At 37.7% G+C, this 16,934-nt stretch overlaps 1 protein-coding gene across 1 annotated transcript in view; it reads left to right on the top strand.

The window, feature by feature from the left end:
- The first annotated feature begins 7,630 nt into the window (after window positions 1-7,630).
- Window positions 7,631-16,934, top strand: part of LYRM9 (LYR motif containing 9) — a 99,146-nt gene continuing 89,842 nt past the window's right edge. Inside the window, exons 1-2 of the mRNA XM_072416633.1 lie at window positions 7,631-8,612; window positions 9,653-10,584. Coding sequence (XP_072272734.1) covers window positions 10,449-10,584 — 136 coding nt within the window. The 5' untranslated portion in view covers window positions 7,631-8,612; window positions 9,653-10,448. The remainder of the gene's footprint in view (window positions 8,613-9,652; window positions 10,585-16,934) is intronic.

The following is a 16,934-nucleotide window of genomic DNA, read 5'->3' as shown; positions in this document are numbered from 1 at the left end:
ATCGTGCACACCCAGTTTATCTTGTGGGACAGGTCCCTTGGGGGCTCATGCTCCTGTAGAGCCATTTCACATTTCGCAAACAGAATCAGGGCCAGGTAGCGGACGCTTTGCCACATACATGGCACACTTACCTCCAGATGTTGCCTACTAAAGCTGAATTTCAACTACTGATAGATCGGACCAAATGCCCATCTACTTTAGATCCTCTACATCACCTGCTAGAGTTACCCTTAACAGGTCCTACCAAGCTCAGCACACACATCTTGGTAGCAGCCCGTACCCTGATCTCCACTAAGTGGAAGTCTGTCTCCCCTCCATCCTTAGAAGAACTATACGCCCGCATTCAGGATATCCGAATGATGGAATACCTTACTGCCCTGCTCAGGAACACTGTCACTAAATTCGGTCTGGAAGCCATGGGATGACTATTATGCTCAAATACAGATGTGATGGTCTTATTTTGCTCCCCTCCTTTTGTTATATAGCAAATCGCCTCAGAATCCCCTTTTCCTCCCTCCCCATTTGTGATGTTATGTCCTGTATACAGGAATTTACTGGTTTGTCATGTTTATTGCTGGAAACCACATTGCATCATTTGCACTCCACTATTGCTATTTTTTCTTGTAGCTTTTATGTATGTATATGTGTGTATATGTATATGTGTATGTGTGTATATATATATATATATATATATACTTGTTCCTACTTTATGCCTTATGGTTTTGGTAATATGTTGCTAATGCTCCTTTATGCTGTGTTCTTGTCCATTTTCTTTTTGTTTTGTTTCTTTTGTTGTATTTGTAAAACATTTTTTCAATAAAAACTCAGTTTCAAAAAAAAAAAAAAAAAAAGACATGAAGTATTGCACCCAAATATACACAATATATAAGTATAGTTATAAATACCTGGAAACAACCATGGTCTTCACAGGAGAGCTTAGACTAGGGGAGAGAAAAGCAGCACAAAGAGCCAATCAGTGCAAGAAGCATGCTGATAGGAGGAGAGTGCCGACTCACTACTCCAGTAACACTAAAAACTTTGCTTGAGGAGGAGAGCACACAAGTCAGGCATATTTACATATTATAACAAGTGGCCCCAGCAGCCACAGATTCCTCTATAAGACATTAAAGTTGTGACTTTTGTGTTGCGTCACAATATAAACATTTGAACTCTCAGTGCCGCCACTCAACAAGTAAAGGACAGCGGCCTCCGACAGTACAGGATGTCACCGATTGGGTTTCCGGCTCTTGTTCAGCAGTACTGAGCACACATTGTCTTGTACATCATCCATTTCCCACATATTTTTGGGGCTTTTACAATAATTAATTAGAGGAAATCCACTGAAAAAAAGTTCTGATTTTCCAATATAATGAACCTGTGCTAATCGGGTTTTCATCCTCAGAAGACGTCGAGCGATGAGCCGATAAATCCCACAGGAATGTTTTTCTTTTCTCGATGGAAATAGAATCAGACAGTTCTGTAAGAACAGAAAACTTTATGGGCTCTATTTATAAAGCAGGGAATCTGGCATTCCCTCAAACATTCCCTGGTGGGAATCAATTACTGCCAACGAAACACATGGACCTGGAAGATTCCCTCAAGGGAATGTCTGATTCCCTGTTTTATAAATGGAGCCCTATGTGATTAAAAAAATATTGCTTTGGGGTAGAATTTTTATTATTTGCTAGATGACACTTTGCTAATAATAATTTCCCCCCCTCTTCTAGTTATTTTCCCCCATCTGTGGCACATGCACAGCGCAGTGTTAGTCCTGGCTCATGCGTGGCATCTGTGAAATCCTGGGAATGTGACTGGTACCAAGACTGGCATCAGAAGCGACCACCCAATGGCAGGAGATGAGTGCTATGGAAGAGATGGCAGCAGGCAGAGCAGCAAGAGACAACTTTGATCTGTCATCTATTTTTATCTATCTATTCTATTGGATAAAATAGAGAAGGGTTAGAACTTTCATCCCTCAAATTCCCAGCATGAAAGATTCACCCTGTCTATCTGCCCTTATGGGCATTGAGAAAAGTCATGAGAAATCCAAAACTTCACAGTTACCACCAAAACAGGAGGTGAAGGAGAATCTTTCCAATGGTGGTACCTATTCTGGTGAGGGCAGTCTGATACCAGCCATATACTATGGAGACTGTTATAAAACAGTGAATCTGACATTCCCTGGTGGAGAATCATTCAGGTCTGTGTGTTTACATGGCAGTGATTGATTCTCCAACAGGAAAAGTTTCAGTAAATGTCACATTCGCTGCTTTAGAAATTCACCCCAATGAGATATTTTCAGTGGATTCTTTTAGATTGTAAGCTCTTTAGGGCAGGGTCCTCTCATCCTCCCGTGTTATTGTTTGTATCTGCAACCTCTATTTATTGTACAGAGCTACGGAATATGTTAGCGCTTAAAAATACAGTTTAATAACCTTTAAAAGTGGACCTAAACTAAAATGTTTACTATACATAAAAGGGTAGACAACCCTTATATAGGGTGAAAATTACCTTCTTTTTTGGGGGGGGGAGTAAAACCCTTTTTTTTTAAAAAACAAAAAAGGGTAAGGCATCTGCCCTTTATCGCTGCAGTGATAAAGACTGAATGGGAGTGCAGAGCTTCCTGGGATACCCACGTCATGCATCCCAGGAGGCTTCTGGCTGCTCCTTCTGTGCCAATAGGGGGGGGGGGAAATGCCAATCTCACACGTTCAGTGACATCGGCAACCTTTTTTTCCCCATCTACCGCAGGCTATGTCACCTGATCTTGCTCCTGCGCAGTGCGAGATTCAGTGACGTAGGCAGGAGGCGTAAGAAAAGCGAAGAAGACGGCGGCACCTGTGCTTCCTCTGCGCCAGGATAAAGAAGGATTCCAGGACAATGCAGGACCTGATCCAAGAAACCTTCCGAAGATCAGCAAAAGTAAAGGTGAGTTTTTTTTTTTTTTTACTTTCGCTTTAAGGTTGCACAATCAGGCAGGTCATCATTACAGAAATGGGCAGGCATTGTCCCTTCTCCAATAATGCATCATACCTGCTTGATCACTTCAGGTATCTGGTTATTCTTGCATGTTCCGGGATAAACGGTGCGCAGAAGATACGGAATGTGGACAGGTGAGCTGCACAGATTTAGCCCAGGTTTATTAATAATAATAATAATTATATGATCAGTTTGTGGAAAAACTTTAATTAATCATAATTCCGATTGATTTTGTAACAGGTAAGGCACTTTTTTGTTATCAGATTAACTGATAACTATGTAGTGCATTACAATCCAATCAGTTGTGCCTTTTTTTGCAAAATTGGTAATATTGTATAGGCAGATTGAAACAATAACACAAGATAGTATTTGATGGTACAGTTATAAAAATACAGCACTGTAACTAAAAATAGCTGGAGGCTTTCATTAGATTATAACGGAAGAAAAGCAAACGATAAGTGCTAACCTGTAGCACTACAAGTGTCAAGATGCCCTCCTGCTGCTGAATGACAAAACACATTAGAGTAACTCAGAATTACCCACAAGGTGTCCAAAACTAACTTTGAATAATGATGGACAGAGCGTCGCCCCCTGCTGCCAAGTCATAACATTACACAATGTGTTCTGCAACATTCATTTATCACTGATGTCATACTTGGTGACTTTCTCAACAGGGCAAGACGTCCCTGGATAACCCACCTGGGTAGAAAGCTATGAACAATACACAATGTTTAACTGGAGGAAACCCATAAATCAAATTACATTAGCTCGGTCATTTATCATTTCAATGAGCTGCAAAACCAGTCTGACCTACTGCCATTAAACGCTTATAATTAAGTCATTGCTTGGACCTATGACATCATTTAGCCATGGGAATGCGTATTGTATGTATCTGATGTATATTAATCATTTTTCATGTTAAAACTTGTAACCCTAGATACATAATTAAACATTATATGGGATGAAATAATATTCACTTTCAGTAATATATTTTTCATATCTGTAAGTTTGTAATAAAAAATGCGACACAAAGGCAGTGTAATAGCTGACATTTTTTTTTGTAGCTTTTGCTTTGTCAGTGGTGAGGATCTAAATGTGCAGAATTGTCTTGTCTTAACCCTCTATTCTGACTATTCAGCATCTTTCTTATACTTCTGCTTAGGGCTGGTTCACATGGACAGTGTGGTTATATCCTCATGCTTGGAAACTGTGCCCAAAGTCAAGATGGGAGGATAGGGAATAAATGGGGACTTTAATAAGCAGTTTTGTACTGCCTGCTGCTAAATATTCATTTATTAGGAATGGGCCTAGCAGTTGGGGCTGCTGAACACTGTCCTCAACACCGATGTGAATGAGCCCCAAAGGTTCTGGAATCATTTTTAGGTTGGACTTCAGGAAACCTAGGTGTCACAGATTTATGGTGGGTAAACCTAAATATAGAGCCCTGCAATCAAACTGTACTTTGCTTTCTATCTTCTGTTATCTGCGTTGTCTTTTAGTCTACGTACACATGTGCAATAATTATTGTTGGAAACGAACGATTAACAACCAATCGTCCGATAATTGTTAACAAAAAAAGTGAACAACAGCTGTCCAACAACGCAGATGAACGAGGAATGTTGCTGGAAATGAACGACCGTCCCAGCAGATCTGATTTGGCAACGACTGTTCGTTATCTATTGTGTGTACGGTAGTTCAGTGATCGTGGATTGTTCTGTGATACACTTTCTCCTGTACATGTTACTTCCTGCATCTTTCAAACGATCGTATCTAGTGTGTGTACATTATTGGTGGATTATATTTAAAGGATTGTAGCGTTTCAGTATGTACAGAATTGTGCACAATACGATTGTTCAAAATAATCGTGAATAATCGTTGATCAGACATTAATCTTCGTTTTCTAACGACAAATATTGCACGTGTGTACGTAGCTTTAGTCTCCTTCTGATTGATGTTAAAGCAGAACTAAAACCTAACATATAAAAACTGTACCAGGAAGATTCTTTATTGCAGGCGATGTCCATTCTGCAATAAAATAAACAAATTTACCTGTTCTGTTGCAGGTGCTACCATTGTCTTCTACTCCTTTTCTGGGTTCCTGATCTTTTTGATTGGCTGGGCAGGGATGACATAACTCCAGTGCATGCGTGTGAATACTGGGATGTCCAGTTTATCATAAGCCGCGCATGTACACATAAAAGTAAATTTGTTTTATTACAGAAGGGACTTGGCTTGTCCCATCTTAAATAGCATGACATCTTCTGTAGCTCTTTACAGAGTCCATAGTCATGTCACTAAATATTTCCTAGTGGAACGCACCATGTCCCTACCATAGTCAAATGTAATTAACATAGTCTAATGGCGATTTGTGGGAAAGCCAACTAAGCTACCAGTATACTATGGTAGGAAACCCACACAAGGAAGAACATACAAACTCCATGCAGTGCCAGTGTCCTGGCCAAAATTAGGATTTGGATCCTTAGTGCTTAAGCCAGCTGCTTCAGTGAACACAGAACAACTGAATTCCTAATGGATCAAAAACATTTTGAAACAAATCTTTAATCTAATATCAATTTGCAACACATTATAATGTAATATCTATAAGTTTACTGAGTAATTTTATATCAATGTTACATAGCAACTCAAGGCCACCAATAAGAAATCAGCTAAATAGGTTACAGCTGCTTTGTGGATGGTGGGTGTGTGTATGTCATTTGTTTTTACAGATATTTTGCAAGTAAAATATAAACGTTAAAAAATTATATATATATATATAAAGTGCAAAAGCATATACTGTAACCAAACAACCAAATCAATGTCCCAAACACCTGTACAGAGCTGGAAATGTAAATAGGGTATTTAGGAACAATGTTGCAGGTGAGCAGGTGTTATAGGTTCATGATTATTCCTATGAGATGAAAGAGTGGAGCAGAAAGTGTAGTAACCCATTACAGCCAATCAATATTCATCTTCCAGACATCAAAATTCATCGCTGTTGCTCTAGATTAATATTTCGTTTTAGATTTGTTTTAATGTCAGATGCCGTGTGTAAATGATAGGCGATACAGTATATTTATGCCCTATTCAAAAATTCTGCACTTGATGGCTTCTACCCTTCACTTCTTATGTTTTTGCATATACAATCTCTAAGTACAACATATTTGTAGACATTACTTTCTAAGGCCATTAGAGAAAATGTCCACATTGTGTATTATAATTGAATGTATTGTTGACACTTTTATTCAATTTGTCTCAGTACTAAATGTATTCTAGAATGAAAGGATATATGATACATTGTCTGTGTTTGTTTTGGTTAAGAGGGGTAAGGGCTCAGTGGGCATGGCATGTTCATTTAACTTTAAACTTCTGTTTTGGGAATAGAAAAACAATCCCTACAGGTCAACTAAATATTCTCCAGAGATGTTAGGAAACTTTACATTCTTACCCATGTCTGCTGTGGAAATGATGGTGTCAGCTGTTTAAAGGTATTTGCAATTTTTAATCATATGAGACCTTTGCTGTAAAAGGATGTTCTAAAAAAAAAAACACTACTAAAACCTGAACTTCTTTTAGGAGTAATGCACTGTATGAAAAAGACTATAATGCACTATATGAAAATAACTATAGGAGAAAGCTGGATGTTTTTCTAGAAGCACAGAATATAACTGGGTATCAAGGCTTTAAAGGAAAAAAAAACAGTGACTGTTAATCCAGGGAACATCCGATTGCCTCATGGGATCAGGAAGGAATTTTTGTCCCCCGTTGAAGCAAATTGTACCAGGGGTTTGTCTGCCTTCTTCTGGACCAACTATGTCTTATAGGGTTTTATATCTGGGATATGTTTATTTCCCTAGTGGTTGAGCTTGATGGACTTATGTCTTTTTTCAACCTAACCTACTATGTAACTGTATGCCAGTAACTCAGCATATACTATTTTTCCATGTAGTAAATGCATAGATATTTTGTAATGTGGCATATTATATTGTTGTTATAATTGTTATAATTATATTATTGTTTTAATTATACAGTATCTATAGCGCCATATTATGCAGCGCTGTACTTTAAACAAAGATTGCAATTGACAGACAGAGACAGATACAGACAATGACACAAGAGAAGGGGAGGACCCTGCCCAGAAGGTATCACACAATAGTAGGGGGATATGGAATGGTGGGTAAGTAGTCAGGGCTTTAAGAGACAGAAGAAGAGGGGTAGGCATGTTTGAAAAAATGGGTTTTGAGTGCTCTTTTAAATGAGACCATTTCAAAGAGTCATGACAGTCCTAGAAAAGTTCTGGAGCCGTGCTGTGTGTGATGAGGTTATGAGTGAGGAAGTCATTAGTAGGTCATTGGAGGAGCAAAGAGAGTGGCTAGGGGAGTATTTTTCTATCAGGTCAGAAATGTAAGTGGGTCAAGAACTGTGAAGGGATTTGAAGGCAAAGCACAGGAGCTTGAATTTGATTCTCAGGTGAAATGGAAGCCAATGAAAAGAACTACAAAGAGATGCAGCAGAAGAGGAGCGGAGGGAAGGATGGATGAGTCTGGCTGCAGCATTCATAATAGATTGCAGAGCAGAGAGTCGGGTTAGTGGAATACCAGAGGTGGATGTTACAGTAGTCCAGACAGGAGATGATAGGAGCGTGTACAAGGAGTTTGGTGGTCTCTGGGGACAGGTAGGGGGCGGATTTTGGAGATGTTTACAGGCTAAAATGACAGGACCTGGAAATGTTCTGAATATGGGGGGTGAAGGAGAAGACAGTATCAAAGGTGACGCCAAGGCAACGTGCCTGAGGGGAGGGCCGAATAACAGTCTTAATACCAGTTAGAAATATGTCTGCATTAAATGCAGCAGACTGTCTGAAGGTTGACCTCTCTCTCTTTGCAGACTTTGTTTAAAGGTAAGGAGCCAAGTAAAGGACCTGAGACAGCTCTGAAACAGAGCAATCTTGTCTTGTCTATAATTGTAATAATTGTAAAAATTTTAGCATTTTAACATAATTTATTATTGGCTGTGTTGGTAAACCATTTAGCTGCATTTGACCACAGATTGGCATGTAGCCAAAGGATGTCTGAGAAAGAGAAATAAGTAAAATAGAACATTGCCTAAGAATACAGCCCACATTACATTTACAATGCTACAACCTAAAATTAGGCAGCATCCTGTCTAGATCTCTTTAATAGACTGTCAGGGAAGGACTTTTATAAGCATCCCTATTTATTTGTTGGTAATATAGTCTTTTGTATTGGGAAGATTTATTTACAACACTGTGAGGATCAAGTCACGTTTCTCATTGGAAATTACAGGGGATTGGTGATGTCTGGTAGGAGTTAAAGAAGAACTAAACTTAACTAGATAAAAGCTGCAAGCAGGCAGGTTGTTTATTGCAGAAGGGGCATGAGATGTTCTTTCTGCCATTTTGTTTATTACGCTGACCTCTCCTCATTCCACTGCAGGCACCATCATCTTCACCTGGTCCTCATCTTGGTTCCAGATCTTTATCCATCTTGATTGGCCAAGCTGGAATGGTGTAACTCCTGCACAAGCACAAAAGAATTTGTTAATTCTTGACAGCCTAGGGGAATGCTGCATGTGCAGCCCAATGTACATAGAAGCAAAGATTGCTAACAGGCAAGGTAAATAGCCGGTCCCAACTGCAATAATGAACCTGGCTACTCACAATTTTTCCTATTTACATTTAATTCCACTTTAAGAGTAATGATTTTTAGTAGGGTAAAGAAAATCTAGAAACCCTATCAGATTTTCAGTTTTGCCTTCGTCACTTAGGAAAAAGTTGACAGCAGTACAAAAAGTGAAGGAAGATCCCTCTAACAGAACCCCAGACAGCAGAAAAACCAGACAAAGTTCCAATCCTTCCTTACTTTATTATTATTAGTGACATTGCACCTATTTCTTGCACCCAACTTACATTTAGCTTTTCCCGCACTTCCTCCGCCATTGCCTACCAGCCAATACTCTTCACCCCAAAAACGCACAGACACCTTCCTTGGGTTTAAATTGGCTGGCAAGCAGCCGTTTATTACAACAACATATATAACAATAAATAACCATAAATAACCATTAATTATAACCATATTTACATAGCATATAAATATTATCTCCATTACCATAAATATAACATTAGTATACTCTTTACATATACTTTACATTTTATTAATATAAACCTTTTCCAACCAATAAACTATAACTGTACGCTCAGTCCCCTGCTGCAGGCCTCCCCTTCTTGTAACTCAATGCATCAGATGGTTACTACCAGGTTGTATATGGCAATAAATGTTCAGACTACCAGATTTTATTATTATTTTTTAATGCAGACATTTTACAACTTCTTTATGCTGCATGATTAAAAGTGAGCTAAAATAAAGCTTCTTTTCTGAGAAAAGACCACCAGAGCTACTGCTTAAGCCAGCTTGGAGTAAACACTGAAAACAATATCTGTGTGCCCTTGGTACTGGCTTACTTGCTGTGCATGTGCACACTTTATAATCAAATGCAATCTGCTATGCAACATAGGCAACTTGCAATGGACAATAGTTTAGCCTTATATGCTATGTTTTATTGATATGGCCATGTAGTATAGTACTATTTGCATATGAGCCTATTTATAAAAACTGTAAAAACAGTAATTTCACAGTTTATGCTTCCAACCATTCAGGTTCTGTCACTGCCTTTTTGAAGGACAATCAACAGTTGGCTAAGAACTTCCTATTTCCTTTACTCTAAGTTCTGTTAACAGTTTCTGCATGTGGGACATAGATCAATGAGTCATTTCACAAAGATTATGTCACACCTACATTATTTTATGGTAAGAATATCTTCATAACTACAGTTTTGGTAAGTGTGTTAAAGAAAAATAACTTTTCTTATTCTCTTCTTATTTTTCTCCTTTTTCTTACACCCTATATGTTGCATTAGCAAGTAAAAGCATTACTTTGAAATTGCCAATTTACGGCTTATCTACCAAGAGAGGGAAACATAATCTTTGCTGTGTTACAACCTTGTGTCTGTACATGATGATAGCTGGTTATCTTGACAAACACCGCATGTCTCTGTGTTTGCTTGAAGTTTAGTTCTCTATTTTTTTAGGTTGAATTGTCCATAAATATAAAAAATACTACATATATATACTACTAAGTCTTTAAATACCCTATTTGGATTTTGCATCCCAACAATAAACCCTTTAAACTAAACATATATCTGAGCGTTTACAATATTTAATATAACTCTATATTTAATATGGACATGTGTTTTATTTAAAGATATATGTGTATATCTCTACCTTATGCCATATGTTAAGCTCTGTAAGCTGTATATATGCTCCTATAATAAATATTTGGGTGTGAAATATGTTATGGAATGATAGCCAGTGCTTGTATACATCCAGCTATTGTATATATCATACTCTGCATTTTACTCTGTTTTAGTCTCATCTGACAACATAACTTTTTCCAATGGATCTTTTCCTCATGTCCTGTCGGATAACACTGAGAGCTTTGTCAGCAACATGTAAGTCTCTGAAGCATACTTTAAGCAGGGCAATTGGATGTCATTACTGTTTTAATGGGAATGAAAAGAAAAATAAAACAGGTAAATATATCTATAGCGAAAAATTGAAGAGTGTTATGCTGTTGAACTCAGACCAAGTATGCAATTAATTAGCTCTGATTTTGTTCTGACTTGACTGGTTGTATGTGTGTTCCAGGTCAAGGACTCCAAAAATAGTCTTTAGAATGAAAAAATTAGTACCGGGAAATAAATACTATGAAGGAAATCTGTAATAGAAGCCTCTGTATTTATTTAAAGACAGATATGGTTTATTCTGAAAGCAGACCTTAAGTCTAAGACCATAACTATTCTTTTATACATTGCTTGCTGCTTTTTCAAACGTTTCCATAAGGGGTGGCTGGAATCTGTGTAAAACCATGTACAGATGATAGAATTTTAAAAAATATAGCATTAGTTCATCGGTCTCAGAGTTTTGTTTGGCAACAGACCACTAATGCCCCTTTTTTTATTTTATGATATTGCCATTATATGACAAGGTGGCAATGCTGTGTGACAGGGACAGAACGTTGTACCAGGGAGTACAGGAACAGGATTCTTTATTATAGGATTACCATATATTATTTTAATGCCAAATCCCAGGTTTACAAGGGTGGTGGAAACAGCAGTTCTTAGACAGCACCTTGCAAGCCACACCATAACCCCAACCACTATGCATGTTTTTAATCAATCAGCATTTGTATATTTGACCATGGACAGTACTGATTCAGACAACATTGAAGTATATTAAAATAGCAAGACAGTCAATGTCAGATAATTCTCAAGTTAGGAGTTTTACCAAATGGAGTCATTATTGATCATATATACAGTTCAGTTCAGGAACATTGAATGGAACTTTTATAATTATATTTTAAAGCTTACCTGAGATTTTAGGGATTGGGTTTACATTTACTTTTTGATCCACTGTAGACAGAATTTACCACCCCACAGTGTTATTGGGAATATGTATCCTTAACCATGTACACCTATACTGTTGTCCACTTCCATTACTGCCCTCATGCCTGGCTTTCTTTAGGTCTAGTGCTTGAAATCACTGACGCAGAACAGCCAAACCATGGGTGACATCAGCGAAAAGTCAAATTTCCTAAACTCATTTCATTAACATGAAGAAAGCAATACCAGTCTGTGTTTCTAAAGTAAATGTTTTCTAAATATTATAAATGATAAAAAGAAACACCATGAGCACTATTTCACATATTCTACTTATACCAGGAGTCTAAATGGAGCATTTGTTTTTTTTGTCATTTAATTTTTAATATTCTCCAAAAAGCAGCAACTGGCACTATTGCTCTGAACATTGCAAGGTCATTACAATTACTCAAATCAGTCACATTGCTTGCACAAATGTATTTATAGTAATACTACTCTGTCAGTGCTAAAGAATTATGGTGCATGCATTGCTGGGGTGTCTTGAGGAAACCATCCAGAGATCGTGCTGCGGAAACTAGTGATTATGGTGTTCAAGTTATTTTGGGCTCATTTCCTGACGTTTTTGTAGCCGAGAGGAAAAAGAAAAAGCAAGTATCGCCTTGCACATCATCTCATCTAAACATATGAATCATGTGCGTTGCTCTAGTGTCAATGTCCTGAGATTGGTACAGGCCGTTCCAGTTGGGAGGGAAATTTAGACGTTGTTCTGTGAATCTGTAAATTATATACGGCTAACAGAGCTCTTCTGAAAATAGCTCACAGCTCTATCCTCCCCTCTGTCACATAACAGAGAGAACATTTCACGCTTACAAGGAACAATCCTTGGATCAAAAGAGATTCTAGGGCTGAGGTGACATTTGATTCAGCTAAAGGAAAACTTTAGATTTATTTTTATGTTTCAGATGAAATCAATGACAATCACATTAAAGTAAACCTAACCATAAAAATAAATCTGTATGAAAACAGCCACCACCAGGTGCCTAATTCCCTATGATCCTAAAATACTCCTAACTGCTACATGGAAACTACATGGAAACTATCACACTTACAGTATATGCAAACATGACTTTTCAGAAATGCATTGATTATATAAACCTGGCTTTCCCCCACATCCTAATAAATAGTATCCAGTATGCATGAGGCATGCAATGGGGCCATTATGGGCTCTTTGAGTTGTACGATTTGGAATCTGTGAACAATGCTTAGGGGCCTGTCACTCACAGAATGTCAGGATTTCAAGATGTGGCAAGTGTTTTTTTTATACATCATTCATGTTATATGTAAGAAAAATGAAGCAAAGTACTAAAATTGTCATTCTACACATCTAGGAGGTTAGTGAAGGTTTTAAGTCTAAACCAGTAGAAGGAAAAGCAGATACATGAATAATTTGCTGCATATGATCAAATTATCAAATCATTATATATAAACCAAAGACAAATAATGACTGGTAAAATGTCAGGGACATTTCCTCGCATTAACATCATATGGTCCTAAGGCAAAATTGGCGTTAGGCTGTGTTAATGACATATGACCATGGTGGGGAGTTTAATTATAGGAGCAAAAGTGAATACCCAATATTTTTAAATCAGCTCCATAAACATGTGCTCTAAAACAGCGTTCGCCAACTGGTGGTCCGTGGAAAATTTTGGTGGTCCGCAGCTCTGGCCGGTGCATCTACGAGCGGGGTCTCCTACCATGTCCCCTGTACGGATTGCAGGCTCAGGGAAGTGGGTGGGTTGTGTCTCTGGATACAACCCAAGCCTGCAATGGGTGAGTGGGTGGGTTCTGGCATCATTTCCCTTTAAGTGACTGGTCTTGGGCAGCATGGTGACTCCGGCCTTTGGAGCGCTGGGTCCCAGTTTCGGATCTCCAGGTACTCCCATTTCCTTCTACATTCCAAAAAGTAAGGTTAATTGTTTTCCCCCCAAATTGACCTTGTACTGTGTTAAAGACACATAACTATGGTAGGGACGTTAGATTGTGAACCCCATGGGACAGCTGGTGACAAGACTTGATATAATTTGTAAAGTTCTGCATAATATGTCGGCGCTATATAAATACTGTGTAATATTATTAATAATATAATTCTCCTCTGTGGATATTGACATAGGACTCCTTTAACAAAATTGAACATAGTCTTTGCAGGAAGTTAGTCCTATGTAGAAGAATAAAATGTATCAGTTTGTCTTTGCTGGAATAAAAAATGTACAGAAATTCTATGCAGATTAGTCAAATAAAATTAGAGTTTTACTTTATGTTTCTCCAATACCCGTATGAACCTAGAAATTATCCCCTACACCTAACTTTACACTTACGTTATGTACCTTTACTACATGCAAGTTGGCAGGTAACTCTTCCCGTAATTGATAATGGCCATTCAAAGATCTGCTTCCTAAGAACCCAGACAGCTGCTGGGATAGTAAGAATCTTTTTACTGACAGCATTAATCAGTTGATACCCTAACTGACTTCTATGCCTTTAGAATGCTAACTATTGTCTGAGCGAGAAGGTTTGCATGCAGCAGAGCTGATTATGATACCCCCAATGCGGCAGATAACAATAACGATGCAAATAATTTTTTACCTACCTTGTTATGGTAATTTACATATGTCATAAACAATTTTTGTCATATTCACTGTCATAAACAACTGTAACAACCAGAAAAATGTATTGTGTACTTTATTTTTCAAGCAAGTTGGAGACTGAACATTTACATCTCTGCTAGTGGAAATAGATATGATGCAGTAAACTACATAAATCAATTAGAAACAATATTAAAATTTTACTGCACCTACTGACCACACCTACTGCCCACAGTAAAATAAAATCTATTTAGAAAAATGGTTAATTAAAACCTAATTTAAGGAATATAACAAAAAAAAAATCCATATCATTTGGTTTTGTCCCCCCCCCCCCCACTGCATTAGTTAAATGCTTATTTAGGTCTAGGGGTACCAAACACTATTACTTGCAGGTTCCGCCACCCTGTAACCGGTCCCTGCTGCCTTTACAGTTAAATACAGTATATAGTATTTAACTGTAAATTGCATTGCTTATCAGGCAACCGGATATATCATGATTAGGTAATAAGAGAGCCTTTCTCAGAAATACAGAAAACAAAAACTCCTAAAAGTGCTCATAAATGTAATAAGCAATGATACGTATATCATCATTATGTACCTCCTGTTTTGTACCAGGCTAGGTGGTAGTTTGACAGTCATTTGTAAAAAAAAACAGACATCAGCATATATTAAACATATGCTCCTCTTCCATCATGGAAAATAATGTGTGTCACTTTAATGATCTGCCAACAAGTTAGAGATGGAATGCATCTATCACTGCGACCAGCAAATACATTTGGATATGAAATGCTAAAAATTATATTATATTATATTATATTATATATGTTATCTCCCAGGCTGCAAAGTTTCAATCATATAGTGAAATGCAATATCCCTAATGCACAATATTGCAGCTTTAATGGGTATATTGTCATATTCCAGACACCATAAAATGGTTTGTACTGTATGCACCACCAACTGGTGACAATCGCTTCCCACGTTAGTCTTGGAATAGGAATGATCTCACTGTTGGGATATAGGTTAGAGGAGATAAACACTCTTTTCTGTCATTTGATATTATAAATCAGTCCCGTTGAATACAATGATCAAATCACCCCCTACTGAATAGGCATATTGAGTTTGTTACGTGACATGTGTGGTGTTATATCGGTATACTGTATATTCCAGTGTGGATTTTTTCAGAATTATTATTAATTCACAGACTACTAAACAATGCATGTTTCTTTACTGTCTTTTATAATATAAGGAAAGTGGAATGTATAAAAACTTTGTAGACTGGATAGAGTGTCTGTATGTGTAGGATTTTATGGTGAACTGGACAAACACAACCAATATTCCTGTCATTTAAAGAGACCTAATTCTGGAAGTGAATACCCAGGGTGCAGAGCAGATGGCAACAAAGGAAATCCTCGGGAGCCTGGATTAAAAAGCAATTTTGAGCTTCTTTAAAAATGCTCTTTACATTTAGGTCAGGGAGATTAACTCCTTTATTGCCACCCGGCCAGCACAGGCATTATTGTTGATTTCACCGTCTGCCTGTGTATCGTGCATTACTTTCCTCGTGCCAAAAAGCTGCATCAATAATAAAGTAGATGCTAAACATAGCCTGGAAGATTATAAATGTACTGTGCTCTGATGAAACAAGCAGCTCTGTCCAATTTCTTTGTGACAGTGACATTAATATATTCAATACAAATTTTTATTAGTTTGAAGAGTAAATATATAAATGAACGCACAGTTTATCAAACTGATAACCTGTGGAGGGTGAACATTAATGTTGACACCTTTTATATTACTGAGTAAAAAATATAACTGGAATGTTGAGGGGTTTTAAATAATGGTTCAAAAATAAAAAATAAATACAATAGTAGGAAAAAAAACCCATGAGAAGAACCTAGCCTAGTTACAGTATTGGTCCAATGGGCCTGATTTATTAAATCCAAAGCTGGAGAATATACACTTTCATCAGTAAAGCTGGGCGATTCTGCAAACCTGGAAAGGATCTGGTCCAAAAGTGAAAACATTTGCTAACAAATAGCAAATAACTTCAAATAAATCCATTCCAGGTTTGCTGGATCACCTAGCTTCACTGATGAAAGTGTATCTCCGCCAGCCTTGGAGAACTTTAAAAAATCAGACCCAAAGTGACCATCCTCTACTACAGCCAAGGTGTTAGCTTTGCAGCATTAGACAAAAATGTAGGCATGGTGTGCAACTTGAAGGTTATTAATATTATTAACTACTCTTTATTTAGTGCCAACATATTATGCAGCACTTTACAAAGTCAGTTGTCTGGATATGTACTGGATACTGGATATACTTACCTTTCTGGTAGCCTTTGTCTTCCAACCACTTTCCCGATCCTCAGCCACTGCACTATTCCACCCAAGTGGAGTGTTGAGTGAGTGTTGAGTACCTATTCCTACAAGTGATATACAAGCTGGTAAAAGCAGCCACTTCCAATGGTTTCTCCCACCAGCTCATACATAACTACAGGAATATACATGCAGTAGAGAGAAACCACTGCAGATTGCAGATAATATCAGGAATTCTACCTATACAACCCTTTGAATGCATGCAATGGTCAGGGAGCAAAGCAGCCCTAGACACACGCCACTGATAAGGTAAATGTAGTGCCTCTCCAGGCATGATTATGGCAACACCAGACCCTGTGCTAACAAAACATCATCATGTGTTATTAAGGAGTCTATTCATAAATGTTTTCACCAAAGATTCACTAAATGTTTATTATTATTATTATTATACAGTATTTATATAGTGCCATCATATTACACAGCGCTGTACAAAGTCCATAGTGGTGTCACTAACTGTCCCTCAAAGGAGCTCACAATCTAATGTCCC

The sequence above is a fragment of the Pyxicephalus adspersus genome, chromosome 1 (assembly GCF_032062135.1).
Source record: "Pyxicephalus adspersus chromosome 1, UCB_Pads_2.0, whole genome shotgun sequence".
NCBI classification, from domain to species: domain Eukaryota; kingdom Metazoa; phylum Chordata; class Amphibia; order Anura; family Pyxicephalidae; genus Pyxicephalus; species Pyxicephalus adspersus.
This window is presented reverse-complemented; position numbering and strand designations above follow the sequence as displayed.